Source organism: Eubalaena glacialis, chromosome 20, assembly GCF_028564815.1.
Source record: "Eubalaena glacialis isolate mEubGla1 chromosome 20, mEubGla1.1.hap2.+ XY, whole genome shotgun sequence".
Taxonomy (NCBI): Eukaryota; Metazoa; Chordata; class Mammalia; order Artiodactyla; family Balaenidae; genus Eubalaena; species Eubalaena glacialis.
Genome location: NC_083735.1, coordinates 36,985,536 through 37,005,293, shown reverse-complemented (window position 1 = coordinate 37,005,293; position 19,758 = coordinate 36,985,536). Strand labels below are relative to the sequence as shown.

The window sequence follows — 19,758 nt, the reverse complement described above, 5'->3', positions numbered from 1 at the left end:
TCCTTTGTTGTGCTTTTTAGTTGCATGTAGCCCCACTTGTTTATTTTTGCTTTTGTTGCCTTTACTCGGATCAACGTCTTTGCATAAGTTCTGGAAACAACTCTTTCATGGTTTCCATGGATAGTTTTTAGGGGAGAGGGTGAGTGAGATGAACTACTAGTGAAAGGAGGGTCAGTGGGTGGAACTATAGCCTCTGTTACTGTAGGTGGCCTCAAGACCACAACTGGTAGTCATTGTCTCCCTCCTGTGCTATCCATTCTCAATTCCCCTCATCCTTGGATAATATCTCTGCTAAAATGGATGGCTTACTTGGTGGGGTGACCCTCACCCTCGTCCCTGAGTGAGTGTTCTGAGCCCTGGTCGTCATTTCTTTCTCAAACCATGGCTGCTGTACTTGACCATTTACTGTGTACTTGACCATTTACTGTGAAAATTGGGAAAGGCAGTACCAAGAAATACCCCACAGACTTTTGTTTTTAATCAATCATTTTCCAATTAAAAAAATTTTACTTCCCACAGACATTTTTATCACCCCAAAAGGAAACTCTGTACCCATTGAGAAGATACTACTTCTCTCTTTCTATCAGGCCCTGGAGACCACCAATCTGCTTTCTTTCTCTATGGATTTACTTATTCTGGATATTTCAGATAAATGGAATCATACAATGTGTGACCTTTGTGTCTGGCATCTTTCACTTAACATGATGTTTGTGAGAGTCATCCACACTGTAATATGTATTAGTATTTCATTCCTTAAAAAAATGTTTTTGGCTGTGTAATTGTTTGATATTTAGTTGCTCCATTCCTTTTTATGACTGAATTACTATTCCACTGTAGGTATATACCACAATTTGTTTATTCATTCATCCATTGCTGGACATTTGGGTTATTTCCATGATTTTTCTACCGTGAACAGTGCTGCTATAAACATGTGTGTACGTAGGTTTGTTTGTTTGTTTTCAATGATTTAGGAGTGGAATTGCTGAGTCATACGGTAATTCTATGTTTATCCCAAAAAACACACCCCAAGAAACTTCCTGAAAGTCTGTCCTTGTCTCAGAATCAGCTTTTCAGGGAACATGACCTGCAACAGTATGGACAGTGTCCCATGAGAGCTTATTTGTGATGCCTGGGGGTCTGGAGTTGGGAAGGGCTTCCCTTAAGAAGTGGCAGCTAAACTGAGGGCAAATTCAATGTTTTTTCCTTCCTTCCTTTCTTCCCTCCTTCTTTCCTTCAGAGGGATGACATAGATGTTTTACACAGTATATCCTTTTAAAACTTTTGCATTTGAACCCTGAACTTATTCATAAGACAAATAAATGATTATTTTAAGCAGGGTATTAGGGCTCAAATTATTAATATCATAGAACCATCATAGTGACAACTTGGATTGGAAACAATTTATTAGGAAAACATATGGAAGGTTTTTTTTGTTTTTTTTGTTTGTTTGTTTTTTTTTTGGCTGTGTTGGGTCTTCGTTTCCGTGCAAGGGCTTTCTCTAGTTGCGGCGAGCAGGGGCCACTCTTCATCGCGGTGCGCGGGCCTCTCACCGTCGCGGCCTCTCTTGTTGAGCGGAGCACAAGCTCCAGACGCGCAGGCTCAGTAGTTGTGGCTCACGGGCCTAGTTGCTCCGCGGCATGTGGGATCTTCCCAGACCAGGGCTCGAACCCGTGTCCCCTGCATTGGCAGGCAGATTCTCAACCACTGCGCCACCAGGGAAGCCCTGGAAGCTTTTTTTATAACAATTTTGATAAATAAAAAAGTTGAGAAATCAGAGTGTATAGACAGAATATTGGTTATTTGGGAAATTGTATCATAAAATGGATGGGCTCCACAAATTCTTCCATTTAGTTGAAGAAAAGAGTGCTAAGTCAGTTTGGGCTGCTGTCACAAAGTACCACAAACGGGGCGGGGTGGGGCTTGTAAACAACAAAACTGTATTTTCAGTCCTGGAGGCTGGAAGTCTGAGATCTAGGTGCCAGGATCATCGCCTTCTGGTGAGGACTCTCTTCCAGGTTGCAGACTGTCCACTTCTCATTGTGTCCTCACAGGGCAGAGAGCAGAGAGAAAAAATCAGCTCTCATGACTCTCACAAGGGTAAGAATCTCATCATGAGGGCTTCATCCCGATGACCTCATCAAATCCTAATCACCTCCCAAAAGACCCACCTTCTAATACCATCACATTGGAGGTAGGGTGTCAACATGTGAATGCTGGGGAGACCCAAATATTCAGTCTATAACAAGTACTAATGGGGAAATGAGAGCTTCTATTGAGGATGTTAAGGGCTGCTACAAAGATCAACGGTACATGTGTTTCCAGAGAGAACTACAATATAGAATAAGTTCTATAAGGCGTTCACAGAATAGATTCGTCTTTCTTCCCCAAAACAGTCCTTGGTATCCAGGGACCCATTCCTGGAAATTGACTCTTGCTCAAGGAAATCCATCCTCTCATTAAACAAAAATCTTACGAAGCTACATGAATGACACAAAGGACTTTTCCCAGCTCTAAGATTCTGTGTGTAAAACCTGTTAGTCTAACTTTATTTCCAAAAGATAGACCCTCCGCGGGGTCTGCTCCTGCGGGGAAGGTGGGACCCCCGCTTGTGCCCCGGCCCCCAGGTGTGGCTTCCTCAAGTTTGGGGTGAAGCCCCCAGCCCCCTTGGGCTCTGCAGCGCTGCGGTGGGCTCGGGGGAAGGAGTACGGTCTCTGGGGTTTCTCAGCAGGAGATGCCAGGGCTGCCGTGCAGGAACCCAGCGGCCCTGGGTGGGGCGCAGACTCGCCAGGCCTGGGTGTCCCTGCTGCGCATGGCTGCTGAGAACAGGGTCCGCGATGAAGCTCTGCCTGGCAAACGGGGACTGTGGGTGTCTCCATCCTCCCCTTCCGTCGGCACAGCCCCATCGCAGCCCTCCTTTCCGACAGGCAAAGCCTGTGACCTGCGGCCGGACGGCTCCACACCCTCAGGCCCTGGTGCTCGCCCCACGCCGGGAACAGGCACAACCCCTGGGCCGGCCTCTCCGGACGGCTCGAGCGGGACGGCTTCTTCGGCGCGCCCGTCGCCCACCCCGAGCCCAGGGGCCGGCAGGGAGGTCTGAGGGCCACTCGGGCCTGGGCGGGGCGGAGGCACGGGCTTCGCGGCTGGGCCGGCCCTCCTCGCCGCCTCCTGCCTCTGCGCCCCGGCCCGGGGTGGGCTTCCCGTGGCCCCGTCTCCTTTCCAACCCCATCGCGCCTCTTGCCCCCCAGGCCGCGGGCTCCACCCAGAGCAGCACCGCGTCGTGAGGGTGCGGGAGGGCGCCCGCCCTCCGGGCTTCCCCGGCACCTACCGGCTGTTTGGCCGTCCACGTCCCGGACGGGCAGTGGCAGGTCAGTGGAGCGGAGTCGGCCCGGGTCTCCTCCCCCCTGAGGAGGGGCGACCGGCACCGCGCACGAAGCGGCCCTGGCGGGAGGGAGACCAGGGGGGAGGGGTCGGTGGGGAGCTTGACTTGCAGTCACTTCCGAGGGGATGCTGAGTCCCCAGAGCTGGGGGCTGACTGGGCTCAGCACTCCCACGAGGGGGTGGTCAGGATGGAGGGACCCTGTGCCTGGGGCCCAGGGCGCTCCCGGGTCAGGCGGAGTCGCCAAGTGTGTCGGGTGCCGTGGACAGCTGAGGCACGTTTAGCCCAAAGGAAAGTTCCAGCGCATTGCAGAGAGCAGACGAAATACCCGGTGGTGAAAATTCACTGTTGCTAAGGGTTGAAACGAACCAATAATTCCTCCTGTTTCTCAGGGTGTTCCGTTTGGCTGTTAATGAAATGTATTTCCAAGGAATGCAGGCATGTGTCTGAAAAGGCCAGCGGTGCCTGGGGGTCACAGCGAGACCCTCCCATCTCGCCCCCCTCGGCCATCCTGTGCTCTGGGAGCAGAGCTCTCAGCTACAGGTGAAACATAGTAGCTTCCATATCCGGATTCTAAGATTTTCTAAAGCCCTTTAAAGGCCCCCTTCTCTGAGTGGTGCTTGACCTGCTGGTGTTTGGGGCGGGAGGGTGGGCTGGGTGGAGGGTCTGAGCGCCATCCTGAGGGAAGGGCTTTGGAGGCCTGTGTGAGCCTGAGACCGGGGGCCCAGTGCCCGTGTCCAAGGGGAGGCTAGCGCTGACTCCAGCCGTGCCGAACCAGACGTCGCCCTCCTTCCCGACAAGCCAGCAAAGCCTGTCGCTCACATTCCTGGCTGTGCTGCTTACACGTGCCCTCTGGGAAGGCCAGTCTGGCAGAGCTCTGTTCCTGCCCTTTGGGCTGCTGGTAACTGAGTACCTAGCCTGGGTGCTGGAGGGGAGGATCCATAGATGGTGGAGGCCCAGTGCCTGCCCAGGGTGCTGCCCCTCTGCTGAGGGACGCTTGCCCAGCTGGTTAGACCTGTTCGCACCCAACTGCCCACAGTCAGCACCCAGGCTAGGAACAGCAGCCTCCCCATTTCCTCGGTGACTTCTAGTTTTGTTCCTTTCTTCTTTTTGCTGCCTTCCTCCCCAAAGAGGCAAGATACTGATCTTCAAGAACCAAATCAGGCCATGATTTTCCAGCTAAACTCATGACAGTTCTGCACTTCTGAATGACTGGGTACAAACATTTGCAAGGATGAGCTCTTGGGTGAGGCGCCAGCCAACTTTTCTAGCTTCATCTCTCTTGCTCGTGTGTGGGCACCCCCTGCTGCCCCAGATGCCTTGACTCCTCCATTTTCGTATATTCCTCCTCAGAATGCTGCCACCACCCCATCCTGGCCTTTGGGAATGTTAGCTGGCTGTTCCCCACAGCATCCTGTCACCCTGGTCCACTCTTTCTAACCTCTGTATGCCCTTCTATGAAATCTTGTCAGGTCCAACTGGAGGAAGACCACCTATAGGTCAATTAGCTTGGGAAGGAACCCAACTGTGTGACCTGCTTCCCCTTTCCCAGTGTCTTTAAAATAACGTTAAAAAGAAAAAGAAAAAATGTTGTTCTAGAGCTCCTATACCATCTCTTACCACCATCAGAAAACCACCCCCCAAAAGGGGAACCTCATTCATATTGAAAATAACTTCTTAACATGTAGGCATTACCTTAGGGCATTCTAGACACTGGGGGAGGGGAAAACCATTGTATTTTTTTCTAACATGCATGTTAAACTTCTTTCCAAAGTTCTTTAAACTGTGGTATTCTTACAGGTAGACAATGTTGCTGAACAAGCGTTTGTTTCTTCCCTTTTTCTTCCCCCAGGCTCAAAGATTTGGAAAGAGATAGTTTAACAGAAAAGGTAAGGTAATCTCCACCTTAAGAAAATTTATGATCAAATGTGACCATTTGACAGACACTATGTAGTTCCTAAAAACAAATTTAAGTGGAATTGGCTCTCTTTTCCCTGAAGTTGAGGATAACGTGGATGTTTTTGTCTAACGTGCTGGACTAATAGGCTATTATTGGTTAGCTTTTGGTAACTCATCGAGTTTCCCAGTCTGGGTTCCGTACCATCAAGTCTGGATTATAATTTGTCCTGGTCACACTGTTTTTCAAAATCAGGTTTGTTCTAGTATGCTATTATGTGTCTGTTTCACCTTTAATCTTTCCATTTTTCACCACTCTGGAGATGGTGTGATATGATCTTAACGAAAACAACAGAAACATGTCTTGTGAATGTCTTGTGAATAGTTAGTTTTCTTTTTGGCCGACTCAGCATTGCCTGCCATTCAGTCATTGTTATGTGACCAGGCAGTGTAACTATTTGTGTATTAGTCCATTGGTTCATAGCTTGGGAATGTGGAGACTTCTAAACCTATATCCTTCCCTTAGGAATGCGTGAAGGAGAAATGGAATCTCTTGCCTGAATTTCTGCAGACAGAAATAAAGAATCAGTTATGTGACTTGGAAACCAAATTACATAAAGAAGAATTATCAGAGGTTAAGTCGTCAGCATCCTGGCGGCTAGAAAACGTTTCCTCCCATGTAACTTGTCTGTGACCAGGGAGGCAGGATCATCCCACCTCTCCCTGTTACCTGATAGTTATAAAGGAAGCGCATGTGTTTCCTTATTCTCTCATGGCCACTTGTTTACATTCACTGCTACTTAAATTATCCTTTCCTGCTGTAGGAGGGCTACCTGGCTAAAGTCAAATCCCTTTTAAATACAGATTTGTCCTTGGAGAACGGAGCTCATGCTTTCAGTCGGGAAGTGAATGGATGTCTAGAAAACGGGAGCCAGACAAGTGGTGAGGAGCGCAGAGTGGAAATAGCAGAGAAAAAGAAGTCCCCCAAACCTGTTTCCAAACTTTGCATGCCCAGGAGAAGCAAGTCCGATGGAGAAACAAAATGTAAGAGCACTTGACTCGTTTGACCTCATTGGAATCTGGTACCGCCTAAGGGGAGGACAGACTTGGTGCCATAGGGTCTGTCTGTTCCCCCCACACACAACCCCTCCACCGGCAGTACTTGATTTTATGTATCTTTTTTTTTTTTATTTTTTGGGGGGTGGGGGGTGGGGGGTGGCTGTGTTGCTCGGCTTGTACGATCTTAGTTCTCCAACCAGGGATCGAACCCGGGCCCTCGGCAGTGAGAGTGCCGAGTCTTAACCACTGGACCGCCATGGAATTCCCTCTTGTGTATACTTCTAACTAGCTTAGATATATACTTTAAATTTTTGTCTTCGACCAAGTTATAGAGCATTAGATCCCCAAATGTGGTTGAATTTATGAGGTATAAGAAAACAGGAGCTGCTGATATTTATGACTTGTAAGTTACATGCCTGTTTAAGCTAAACATTTATTCTTAGACTCCTTCCCCGCTTGTAGTCAGAGTAACTCTTCTGGAATTTTTAAAAATAAGAGTCTGGGACTTGAGCTCAGGTCAGGTGCTTGGTCACTTCATCGTTTGACGAAATAAGCAGAGGCTCTGTTTCCTTGTCCGTCTCAGGGTTGGGCCCTTCATACGAGAGTTTGTGTTAAAATGGCCTAGCAAACTGGCAGGTGCTAATTTGATGACTTTATGAAGACGGTGGTTGCTTAGAATAAGAAGAGAAGGATACTTAATCCTCAGAACCTGGTCTCTGCACCAGCTTGCTAATGCTGAAGAACTGTACCTTGGCTGTGAACTCTTTATTCATAGTGGCTTTTTTGTTTCTTTTCTGTAAGCAGCTGAAGTCTCATGTAGCCCCAGGATTACAAGGCAAACTACCAGGCAGACCACCATCACATCTCATTTCACAAGGGGGTCAGTATATAATGAATGGACAGCCCCCATTTTAGGGGCCAACTGTTTTTGGTAAAACACATATAGAATTAGTAGGATGTAACTTAGTAATTCTGACTTCCACATTGCTTAGGTTTTCCTTTTGATATTCTGTTTTTAGACATTCATGAACAGCATTTCTGAAGACCTCATCCATTTTTACTCTTAGCATCGGAAACTTCAAATGTACATACACAAAATACCAAGGATAGTAAAATGAACGCCTGTGTACCTATCACCCAGTATCAACAGTTAACAGCTCCTGGCTGTTGTTTCATCTATACCCCCATATGCTCCAAGTGAAAATTATTCCAAATGGATTACAACTCCATACACACCCATGTCCCCCCAGTTGGATTACTTTGAAACAAATCGGACATGTCATCTTATCCACAAATATGATATTTCTAGATGACAAGGTCTCTTTCTCTGACAAGTTTTTTATTCATATTTTGCTATAATTGCTAACATCTAGCAAACAGTCTTTTGAAGAAGACAAAACATGCCTTATAAAGTGTAACAGTTTCTTACTAACAAATATATAGCAGTGTTCATACCTCCCCTTGTGTAACAGAGTTTGGTTGATTTGTTCCTTAAGCCTTTCAAGTGATAGATTCCTTATTTTCTTGCCATTTATTTAAAGAAAATAGGTCTTTTGTCTAATAGCTTCTAGGTCTGGCTGACTGCATCGTTTTGGTGGTTAATGTGTTCCCTTGTCTCCAGTTTTCTGTCAACTGGTAGTTAGGTCTAGAGTCCTGATCAGATTCCAGCTTTATTTTGTGCGACTTCATTGACGGTATGGGGCTGTCCATCAGAGGCATGTAATGTCTCTTTGGTGATTCTAGCAGCCGTTGATCAAAGTCTAGATCCATTATTTCTTAGGGTTTGCGAAACGGTGGTATTCTAAACCTGTCATCCAAAGAAACATTAAGCTCGAAGCTTGTTTTCATGTCCTGGCAAAAAGGGCTTCTCCTTGGAGGGAAGAGGATGTCCATGCCCTGAATCTTTCCAAACAGAGGGTACTCTTGGTAGGGAGGAATATAAGTTGTTTTGTGCCCACTGCAAGTCTAGGGTCTGGCTGAGCTAACAGTTGGCCTTACTGTATGTGACAGCCCTGCCAAACAGAAACCTGAGGAAGACCCTGAAAAAGCAAAATCAGGTGATTCTGTCGGTGAAGAAGAAAAAGACCAGGTAGGGCTCGCGTTTAAGTTTCTTAACTCTGCCTTATTTTGGTACACTTGCTGGTAATTGTGAATTTACACTTGGTCTGTCTATGGACCGTAAGTGACTGAGAGGGTGTTAGAACATATCCCTGGACCCAGGGCAGTACGAAGTGTATTATGGTTAGACCCGAGGACTCAGCAGGCCGGTAACTTTGGTGTGTTCTCTCCTATCTACCTTCCTACCTCTCCAGCTGTCAAGATTTGACAGTCAAACCAGCAGATGTGATGCATTTAAAGCATTTCCTTCTGATGTCAGATAAGCTCCTTTCCCACATCTAATCTCTCTATAAAAGCAGAGTTGTCGTGTTATTATGTGTATTGTAATAATGCTGCTTAGACTTTTTAGCTTAGAAAACTGGTGGCTTGCCAAAGGCCTCCAATATAGAAAATGTCAGTCTCTAGCACTGTCCCGTGTGACTTGAGGGGCAAACCTAGATACTACCAGCTGGTCACACGCTATCTATTTCATTCCTGCCACAGGATTAGCTGTGTAAGTCGGGAAGTCTGTAGGTTTACAGGTGGGTAGTAAATGCCCTGTTACCTGCTAAAGATGAGTATCCGTGGTTTGCTCTAAGGCAGGGTTTCTCAACCAAGGCATTGACTTTTGGGGCCAGATAAACCTTTGCTGTGGGTGTGAGTCCTGTGCATCGTAGAGTGTTTAGCAAGGTCCTGACCTCTACTCACTAGATGCCCGTAACATTCCCTCTCCTCCCAGTTGTGACAACCAAAATCACCTTCAGACTTTCCCAGATGTCCCCTGGGGGGCACAATTGCACTGAGGGAGAAGCACTGGACTCAAGGCTAGCAATATCATTGAGGTAGACTTGACGTCCTGTTGTAAAAGACATACTCATTCTCCTGTTTTTATTTTGGAAATTAGATGCCACTGTTCATGATCCTTATTCAGATGTCTGTAATTAAGTTGAGTCAGACTACCCACTCACAGGTGGGACACTGAGACAGAGGGAAACAGCTTGTCCAAGTCCCATGGCCACATCCCTTGCCTCCTAAGAAAACGTGTCACAAGGGAAAGCAAGCTGGCTCTTGTAATATTGACAAGTGCTTTTTTTTAAACAAATGTGCCAGTTTTATAGTTGTTCTTTGCCCTCTAACCTTTTGGAGGGCTTCCATAGCCTTCAAGCTTCTGAAGAAACGAACTGGGGCACTCTTTCCCAAGCAGGAAGCAGTTTCGCTGGCAGTGTGTGAGAGGCCTTGGGGACTTGGAGGATGAACACTTGTCGCAACAGGGTTTATCCCGATATGCTAGAGTAAGGCTCAGTGCACCACACCGGTGTCATCAGGTAGTGTTTGTTGATCAAATAAGTAGTACTACAGAGAGAATCTTACTTTAGGCAATTTAAAGTTTTGAGATCTCACTATGTTTTTTAAAACAGGTATTAAATACATGCATTTGGTAAAACAGTACAAAAGGCTGTTTGGTACATAGCAGCCAAAGAAAAACAATGTGGCTATTCCGTGCTGAGCTATGCTGTGAGCGTTATCAAATGGATACTGGATTCTGAGGCCTTTGCTCAGGAACAAAAAAGAATATAAAATATCTGATTACCACAACTAAGGAGCCGGCCTGTGGCAACTAAGACCCGGCACAATTAACTAAGTAACTAACTGACTATTTTTCAAAATCTCATTAATAAGTTTTTAATATGATTTTTTAAAATTTATTTATTTATTTTATTTATTTATTTTATTTATTTTGACTGCGTTGGCTCTTTCTTGCTGCGTGCGTGCTTTCTCCAGTTGCGGCGAGCGGGGGCTAATCTTGGTTGCGGTGCGTGGGCTTCTCATTGCTTGCGGTGCGTGGGCTTTTCATTGCAGTGGCTTCTCTTGTTGCGGAGCACGGGCTCTAGGCACGCGGGCATCTGTAGTTGTGGCTCGCGAGCTCTAGAGTGCAGCCTCAGTAGTTGTGGCGCACGGGCTTCGTTACTCCGCAGCGTGTGAGAACTTCCCAGACCAGGACTTGAACCCTTTTCCCCTGCATTGGGAGGCGGATTCTTAACCACTGCGCCACCAGGGAAGCCCGAGCTCTAACCTTTTAAAAAATGTGTTCCTTCCACCTTCATGGAGCAGGTGTAGGGGATGGAGAGGAGTGAGAACCCGATTGGCAGTGGTCCGGTCGCAACCCCGGAAGGGGATGGGGGAGGATCTAAGAGGTGGCACCGGGCCACTGTCGACCCCCAGTGACAGCTAACAGCTGCACTGCTGCCCCTTCCTGCCCCAGGACCTGAGCTCAGGTCCCGGGGCGGCTGGAGAAACGCACTGTTTTTGGTGAGATGCTCTTACTTACTGTGTGGAGCTGCTCCGGCTGCCCTGGCGCCCACACCCCTGCAGGGCCCTGTGCCCGTCCTCCCTGCCCCCTGCCCAGGGCTCGGGGAACAGCAGTCTCTGTGGGGCAACCTGCTTCCAAGTCCTTCAGTGACCACAGAGGAGTGGGAACGGGCTGGGCTGCCGGAGAGCCTGGGCATGCAACACCTGAGCTCAGCCCTGGGGGCTCACGTGAGGGCAGGGGCTGGGGGGTGCGGGCGGTGAGCGGAGGGGCCTCCAGCCGGCGTCAGTCTGGGCCCTGGACCCGGGGAAAGGCCTCACCCTCTCAGTCCTGACCTGCCGCTCGGGAACCCTGTGGCCCACCAGCCCGAGGCCTGTGGTGCCCGCCACAGACTGCCCGGCGCACGGCTGGGGTGCCAACGCCACACCTGGATTTTGCACGGGGACCATCCGGGGGCTCGGTGCACGGGAAGACGAGCAGCCCCCAGGCCCCGACACGCCCCTTCCATGTCCATCGAGAAGTGCCGGCTTCCATCTGGAAGGCCGGCTGTGCTCCTTTTCGAGCCCCAGGGAATTTGCAGGAACAGCCCTCCCGGCCACGGGGTGCCTGCCCACCGGCTCTGGGCCTGCGACCAGCCCAGAACACAGAAGGCACAGAAGTGGGTGCAGGGAGCTGAGCCGGGTCTGCAGAAGGGCAGACACCACAGCCTGGTCCACAGCCGACTGGCCCAGGGCGGGTGAGAACGGGCGGGCAGGCTGAGGGGAGGACAGAACGTTGGCACAGCCTGCCCGCCTGGGCCCCGGGGAGAAGGTCGGGGCGCTGCCCGCGCCCTCGCTCCGCTGCCTGGCGTCCTTTGTGGGGGCGAAGGGCCGGAGGCAGGGCTCCCGAGGAGCTCAAAGGCCAGGGAAGGACACACGGGACGGTCCAGACCCACCCTAGCGCTCCAGTGGGGCAGCACCCTCTCTGAATTCCTACTGCCACCAAAACACATCCTTGAGGCCTTTGGGAAGAATCGCTAGGACCCAGGAAGGCGGCCCCTTGCTGTGGTCCAGACTTCACCAGCTGCCGATGAGCGGAGGGAGCCAGCCGGCCGGCCGTGAGCAGGAGGACAGGGCACGGGGACAGGGACAGCCACAGCCGGGCTTCCCGCAGCTGTGCCCACCGCCAGAACCAGCTGCAGCCAATCACAGCCCCCGACATGCCAAACAGTGCGGGGCGAGAGGCCGGCAGGAACCTGACACCCCCTCACTGGAGAGCCAGCCCGGCCGGGGTGGGGGGAGCCATCCCCGTCTGAACTCACCCCACAGCTCAGCCATCTCCCAGTCACCCAGACGCTACACCAGCAGAGAGCAGCCTGCAACGGCCGCAGGGCTGATCCCCGACCAAGGTCAGAACTCCCCCCAGTGTGATGGCCCCCATGCCGCTCCTGTGGTGGAAGGGACCGCAGGCAGAGACCAGGAGTGGAGTCTTTTTATTAATGGCTGCGTTTTCAAAGAACCATTTTGTAAGCAGGAAAGCTCCCCAGGAAGGGATTGCATTAGTGCAACAAGGGGGAGCCTTGACGCCAGGCTCTCCAGACACGTCCAGGTGGAAACTTTTGGCCGAGGCTGGCCGCCAGGGACTCAGGGGCTGGGAGGACACGCGGCCCCTCCCCTGCCCTGGCGGGGCGCTAAGGCACCAGGCCCACCTGGGTGGGCAGAACCCCGTGCCATCAGTAGGCCGGCAGCTTGCAGCCCTCAACCTGCAGCCCTTTGCTCAGGAGGAAGGCATCCTGTGTGGGGTCGCAACCCAGGAAGAGCTTCACCATGCCCTTGGCATCCTTGGAGCCACCTGGCCTCAGAATGCAGCTTCTGTAGTCCATGGCAACCTGCCGAGAGGGGGCGGGGCTGCAGGAGGGTGGAGCTCCGCCTTCACTGAGGGTGTGGGTGTGGCCACCTCTGCTGTGACTGAACAAAGGGCAGGGGAGCAGGAGGTCCAGGGCAGGGCCCTCAGAGCCTGGCAGGCCCAGGCGGGCGGCACAAGCATCTAGGCCCAGGCCAAGGACCTCCGTGTTGGTCTGCACGGCAGGACGGCCTCTCACCTTGCCACTCAGGACGCCCTCCTGCTTGAAGCGTGTGTGGAACGTGTCCGCGGAGTACACCTCGCTACACAGGTAGCCATAGGACTGGGCGCTGTATCTTCCTGTCAGGCGGCCGAAGGTCGCAGGCAGGTGGGTCCCTGGGACACACGCGGAGAGGCTCCTGCCCGGCCCCCTGGCCGCTCAGTGCCCCTTCCCCAGAGCGGGGGCCTCTAACAGCCCTGAGTCCCCTGCCACTAGAGGGAGTATTGGCCCAACACTTGTAGAAAACGGGGACCTTGCGGGCAACTCAGTGGAGGGACACAAATCAATCTTTGCCGACTTTCTGCTGAAGCTCACGAGGGTTCACCCCTAAGCCTCTTACAAGGTCAGCTGCCGAGGCTCCGAGGGATGAGTCAGGGCTCGCCCTCCAGCACGGGGAGAGCGCGGGTTAAAGCGCTCACGAGGGAGTGAACCGCGTGTCCGCACCGACACGCACGGGCAAACCTCGTCGACGCGTTCCGTCCGGGCTATGAAGCCCTCTCCTGCCTCTTCCAGGCTCTCCAGAAAGCACGTGCAGATACGCCCACCCCACCCTCGGACTCCGTGGGCCACAGCTGGAGGGACCAGCCAAGGAACCGAGGCAGGAAGAGGCCAGAGGTCACCGGGCCTCGGCCAGAGCCTGTCAGTCGGTCCCCTTTCACACACCACCAGACGATCCTGTTGACCTGGGCAGTAGCCGCCAACCGGCCGCTAAGGTGGGCCCGGCTCGCGCTTGGCTACCTGGCAAGGCTGGGCCCCCGAGGATCTCCTGGCAGAGGCAGGCATTCTCCTGGGCCGGGTCCGCGGGCGTCTGCGTGTGCAGGGCCTGGTCCACCTCGGCCAGGACGATCTGGCGCAGGTTGAAGAGGCCTGGGGGGCGGGAGGAAGGAGATGAGGGGATGGCACTGTGCCCAGGCCGCGCTTTCCAGCCGGGCGGTCCGGGCGCCCCCTTCCCTTCCCTCGAGCCTGCTGCACCTGGGTTGGCCTGCCGGGACTTGATGAGCTTGTCCCGCAGCCCCTGGGGGATGGCACTGCCCGTGCCCCACCGAGACTGGCAGCAGCACCAAGGCCTCACAGGGTGCGGTGCCCCCGGCCCCAGAGCCTTCCCTCTGGTTCTCATCACTGGCTGTCACCAGACTCGCAGGTAACGTGCCTTTCTTTTCTTTTGTCTTTTTTCCGGCCCTCAGCCACGCAAAGGGGTGAAGCCCTGACACTCGCTGCCACGTGCATGGACCCTGAGAACACGATGCTCAGCGAGAGAAGTCAGACACAGAAGGACACACAGGGTGTGACCCTACTGAGGGGAAACGTCCAGAACAGGTAGATGCACAGAGTCAGAGAGTGGGTTCCTGGTTGTCAGGGGCTGGGGAGGGGAGGGAGTGATAACTAAGGACGTGAGGGACATTTTTGGGGTGATGGAAATGTTCCAAAACTGGGCAGTAGTGATGGCTGCACAGCTCAGTAAACTGTCCCCACGCGCTCCGGTGCAGCCTGTGAGAGCATCGCTCTCAGGACGAAGGGCTGACTGCAGGAAGACTGAACGAGCAGTGGGTCCTGGGCCCAGACGCTGAGCTGGGGGCCCCCCCGTGGGGAAGTCACTGGGACTTGCTGAGCCTCCACGGAGACTGGCAGCAGCCCCAGGGCCTCACAGGGCGCGGCGCTCCCGGCCCCAGAGCCTTCCCTCTGGTTCTCATCGCCGCCTGTCACCAGACTTGCATGCAACGTGCCTTTCTTTTCTTTTGTCTTTTTTAAAGGCAACTGTTGAGTACATGTACTTAACATGCAGGGAACCAGTCCTGACTCCTTGATCTGGGGCTTCCAGCCTCCAGAGTCTCGAGGACATACATTTCTGTTGTTACGCGCCCAGTGCGTGGGCTTTGATGATGGAAGCTGACACCGAGGGCGTCGCCACGTGCGGGGTGACATCAGCGGAAGAATCCCGTGGCGAGGGCCTGCCTGAGGACCACGCGCGCCCGGGCCCTCCCCGGCCCCTGCCCGCAGCCCTGCGCCCGTACCCACCTGGGAGCGGAGCTGGTGCATCGCTTGCCAGAACTCGTGGAAGTAGGTCTCCAGCTCATCGTGCTGCAACAGGGAGGGCGGGTCGGGCGTGGGCTTGGTGAAGTTGGCCACCATGGCCACGATGGCGATCTGGCGGCTCCCATCCTGCTGCAGGCAGCCCGGCTGCAGGCCGAAGCAGGCCGCGTGCCCGGACTTCCCTTCCCTGGGGAGGGACGCGGGGTGAGGCCCAGCTTCCGCAGAGGAGCTCCGGCCCACGGCCGAAAGGTTCCCGCACGCACGCACCGAGGGTAGAGGTCCAGGTAGAACTTGCCGATGGATGACCTTGCCTGAGGCCGCATCCCGGATCGTGTAGAGCCTCATGTCTTCGTGACACACGTTGGCGCCGTCCTCCAGGTCGAAGGTCAGCCCCAGCAGCTCCTGGGAGATGCCCAGCAGCCCGCGCATGACCACCTGCGTGGGGAAGGACTCATTGAGCAGGTACTGGTCCTCGTGGTAGCGCGTCTCCTCCCCCTGGTTCATGTAGTAGCGCAGGTCCCAGGCGTTGATGGGCCTGTCAAAGTGCGGGCCCCGCCTCTGGCACTCGGCCTTCTTTAGCTCCAGGATCACGGCCGCTCCTGCTCCCCGAGGGGCTTCAGCTTCTGGGCCAGCTCATCTGCAGGCGGAGGGGAGAGGCTCGGCTACGTCCCTGTGGCGGCCCCCCAGCCGCTCCCCACCCTGCGCCCCTCGAGGCAGAATGAAGAGTCCGGGAAGGTGACCCCCAAGGGCTGACACAGTGGGGTCTCAGGCAGCACCACGTCCAGTTAAGGTCCGCCTGACGCCCTCCCCACTGGGACTCAGGTGGAGGCGGGGTTACCTAGGAAAGTGGCCACCACCTGGCTGGTCTTGGCCATGTTCATCTCCAGCACGGAGTCGGCACGCGTGCTGAACCCCAGCAGGCAGGACTTCTGGCCCTGCAGCCTCACCAGCTCCCCGAGGATCGTGCAGTTCTCCTGGAACCCAGAGCCGGCCGGCGCTGGGGACCGTGGGCCATGCCCTCCCCGTGGGGCCCCGGGCCAGGTCTCTGTGGGCGGGCAGGGCTCTCAGGCCACTGGCGGGCACAGCCAATCCCCCTCCCTCCTCCTCCTGGCCCGGATTTCTAGACACTTTGGTGCTGTCCTAACACGTGGTCTTTATTAACACAGGTCCTTTTGGAACCAGAAACGGCGTGAACCGTGATGGGCTCTAAGGCCAAGGGCAGGAAGAAATGTGGCCAGGATCTCCAGGAGCCACCCAGGGGCCTCCCCGGGCTCAACAATACAAACTCGGCTGCAGTGCAGACAGCAGCTCATCCCCACGGCGCCCGAACACCCAGCCCCTGGACGGCGAGACGCCTGTTGCTGCAGGTGGCCCGTGGCTCGCTGGTGAGGCCCGGCCCCAGGCATACGCCACCTCCTCTGGGGCCACCTCTCCGGTTCTGTGGTGGGGTTCTCCTGGGAGCCCCCAGTCACCACAGGACCAACGTGGCCTGTCTGCAGCCCAAGAAGGTGGGGACACAGGACTGTCCCCCGTGCCCCCCGCATCACCCGCGAGGCCGAGCAAGCACCAGTGGTGTCTGCGGGGAAGACGAAGGGCTCATGCACAGCCCCCATCTACTGAAGATGCTGAACGGGAGAAGCACAGACTGCAGCCACACGCGGTATGGACCAAACGCAAGTGTCCTTGCAGGAACCAATGTCTGAATGTCAAGGCCGTACCCGGGCCACAGTGAGAAGGCCCAGACCCCACGCAAGGCACAGAGAGGGGATGAGGGGAACATCTGCGAATCTGAGCTCATCAGGCATCACCCCAGAGGGAGAGGGAGAGGGAGAGAGGCAGAGGAGATATGGAGGGAGAGGGAGAGAGAGGGAGGGAGAGACTTCTCTCCCTTCCCTGGGGGTTCTCTAGTGCAGCCAAGGCCGAAAACCACTGCATTTCGGGAAATGGGTCCTCGTAGAAAAGTTAAATAGTAGCTCATGGCATTATGGACACATATTAAAAAGGCCCAAAATCTTGGGGAGTCAGGGAGGGGAGCTGGTGGCTGCCTCGTAAACGAGGAGACATTGGGCGTCAGAGAAGGTGCCTGTGCAGCCCGCCGCCCAGGGCCCCGTAGACTTCATCTCCCAGCTGTGGTCCAGGGCTGGAAGTCAGCGGGGAGGTCAGGCCTTCCAAGCATCAACGTTGACTTCAGGGCTGATCCAAAAGGTGCCTGGTGTCTGTTGAAGCAGAAAAAAGAGAACGCAGTGGGGAGAGCATGGGAGGGGGAGGGAGCCCCCCTCCTCAGCCCTTCTCCCTCTCTTCCTCCCTCCCTCTCCCTCCCTGCCTCTCACTCTCCCTCTCCCTCCATTTCTGCCTCTGCCTCTCTCTGTCCCTTCCTCTCCCTCTCTCCTTCCCTCTCTCCCTGTCCCTCTCCCCCTACCCCTCTCCCTCTCCCCCTACCCCTCTCCCTCTCCCCCTACCCCTCTCCCTCTCTCCCTTTCCCTCTTCCTCTCTCCCTCTCCCTCTCCCTCTCTCCCTCCCACTTTCCCTGTCCCACTTTCCCTGTCCCTCTCTCCCTCTACCTCTTTCCCTCTCCCTCTTTCCCTCCCTCTCTCCCTCTCCCTCCCTCTCTCTCCCTCTCCCTCCACCTCCTTCCCTCTCTGGAGAGGGAAGGAGGTGGAGGGAGAGGGAGAGAGAGAGTGGGAGAGGGAGGTAGGAGAGGGAGAGAGAGACATCTCTCCCTCCCTCCCTCTATCCCTCCCTCCCTCCCTCTCTCCCTCTCCCTCTCTCCCTCTCCTCCCTCTCCCTCTCCCCCTCTCCTCCCTCTCCCTCTCCCTCCAACTCTCCCTCTCCCTCCGTCTCTCCATCTCCTCACTCCCTCCCAGAGAGGGAGACACAGAGGGAGAGGCAGAGACGAGGGAGAGGGAGACAGGGAGAGGGAGAGGGAGGGGGCAGAGAGGGAGAGGGATGGGGGAGAGGGAGGGAGGGAGAGAGAGAGAGGGAGAGAGGGAGGGAAACAGGGAGAGAGAGGGAAGGAGAGAAGTCTCCTTCCCACCCTCTCCCTGTTTCCCTCCCTCTCTCCCTCTCTCTCTCTCCCTCCCTCCCTCTCCCTCCCTCCCTCTCTCCCCCCTCTCCCTCTCCCTCCCTCTCTAGAGGGAGAGGAAAGAGGGAGGGGAAAGAGGGAGAGGAAAGAGGGAGAGGGGGAGAAGGAGGGAGGGTGATGGAGGGAGGGAGAGGGAGAGAGGGTGAGGGAGAGAGGGAGAGAAGGAGAGAGGGAGAGAGAGGGAGGAGGAGACCTCCCTCTCTCGCCCTCTCCCTCCTCTCCCTCTCCCTCCCTCTCCCTCTGAGTCTCCCTGTCTCACACTCTGTCTATCCTCTCTCAGGAAGGAGTGGGAGCAGGAGGGAAGGAGAGGCAGAGAGGGAGAGGGACAGAGAGAGACAGACAGACAGACAGAGAGAGAGGAGAGGAAGCAGGGAGAAAACAGAGAAAGAACACACCATCTACATTTCTGTCAAATGACACCGGGGATCCTTACATAACCAGGAGAAAATTACACAGCGAGGCTCTTTCTCAGCTGGAACTAGAACTGCAGACGGGGCCAAACACCACCAGGCTGGCCACACATGTCCAGCCTCTGCCCCAGTCCCGTGAGTCCGGTCAACAGGGCTCTGAGTGTCTGCTCCAGGGAGCTGGGGTTCACCCTGTCACCCGGGAGGCCGGGCCAAGCCAGTAGGGCCCCGGGCTGGACACATAGGGGGAAAAGCATCCCCACAGGACAGCTTGTGCGAGCAGATTCAGCTGCCAGATTCTAGAGGCCCGGGATCACCCTGTGGCCCTTGAAACCCAGGAGCCACGTGGGTCTTGCATCGTGATTCCTGTCCATTGGATTGTCAAGTTTATGTAGGGAATCTTGGAAACAGTGGTAACAAGACTGAATTGGAACGAGCTTTAGGCTATTACGGACCACTCTGAAGTGTGTGGGTTGCTAAAAACCCTCCCGGCTTCGCTCTTGTTGAACGTGAAGATCCCCGAGATGCAGCCGATGCTGTCCGAGAACTAGATGGGAGAACACTATGTGGCTGCCGAGTAAGAGTGGACCTGTCGAATGGGGAAAAGAGAAGTCGAAATCGTGACCGCCTCCTTCTTGGGGTCGTCGCCCTCGAGATGATTATCGGAGGAGGAGTCCTCCACCTCGCCACACATCTCCGAGACGGAGAAGCTTCTCCCTCAGCCAGAGCAGGTCCCTTTCTAGATATAGGAGAAGAGAGAGATCACTGTCCCAGGAGAGAAATCACAAGCCGTCCCGATCTTTCTCTAGGTCTCCTAGCCGATCTAGGTCAAATGAAAGGAAATAGAAGACCACTTTGCAAGAGGAGTGGTGTACAGGAAATAACTTCATTTGACAGGAGTATGTACAGAAAATTCAAGTTTTGTTTGAGACTTCCGAAGCTTGGTGCACTTTTTAAATGTTTTAGCTGTTCACATTTGTTTGTCTTTTGGGACAGTGACACATACAGGTGTCATTCTCTATGGTTTGAAATGGGTCATATGAGGCATGTAATATGAAGAATTGTTACCTTACAATGTTCCCTTAAGCAAAATTGAATTTGCTTTGAATTTTTGGTCTTGCCTAGACTGATAATAAAACTCTGACTCCTGCCCAGCTAAAGTGTGATGTTTACTATTATGGAAACAACACTGGCAAACATTGAAAAGGCTTTCTGTAGCTGGGATATGGTATGCAGCTGTAGTTAAGCAAGCAGTGTTTAAAAGGTGCTGTGAACACAAGGCAGCAGGTAAAAATTAAAGCTGCACCCTTACCCTAGATTAGAGGTTTAAAAATTCCACTAGTCTTCACACCAGACAAGAGGTTGTCCAGAGACTTTAGAATCTAAGAAGTTTCAAGAAAA

The 19,758-nt window shown here is 53.9% G+C and overlaps 1 protein-coding gene and 1 pseudogene across 1 annotated transcript; one reads left to right on the top strand and one right to left on the bottom strand.

The window, feature by feature from the left end:
• Nucleotides 1-12,316: 12,316 nt before the first annotated feature.
• LOC133081294 (uncharacterized) lies at nucleotides 12,317-16,481 on the bottom strand. The gene is given in 8 exon segments (XM_061177374.1): nucleotides 12,317-12,953; nucleotides 13,576-13,885; nucleotides 14,311-15,055; nucleotides 15,136-15,170; nucleotides 15,172-15,461; nucleotides 15,464-15,505; nucleotides 15,707-15,913; nucleotides 16,064-16,481. Coding segments are annotated over 8 exon segments (2,553 nt in total). The 3' UTR covers nucleotides 12,317-12,447.
• A 2,207-nt stretch (nucleotides 16,482-18,688) lies between these two features.
• On the top strand, nucleotides 18,689-19,316 carry LOC133081293 (serine/arginine-rich splicing factor 3-like; annotated as a pseudogene).
• Nucleotides 19,317-19,758: the final 442 nt, after the last annotated feature.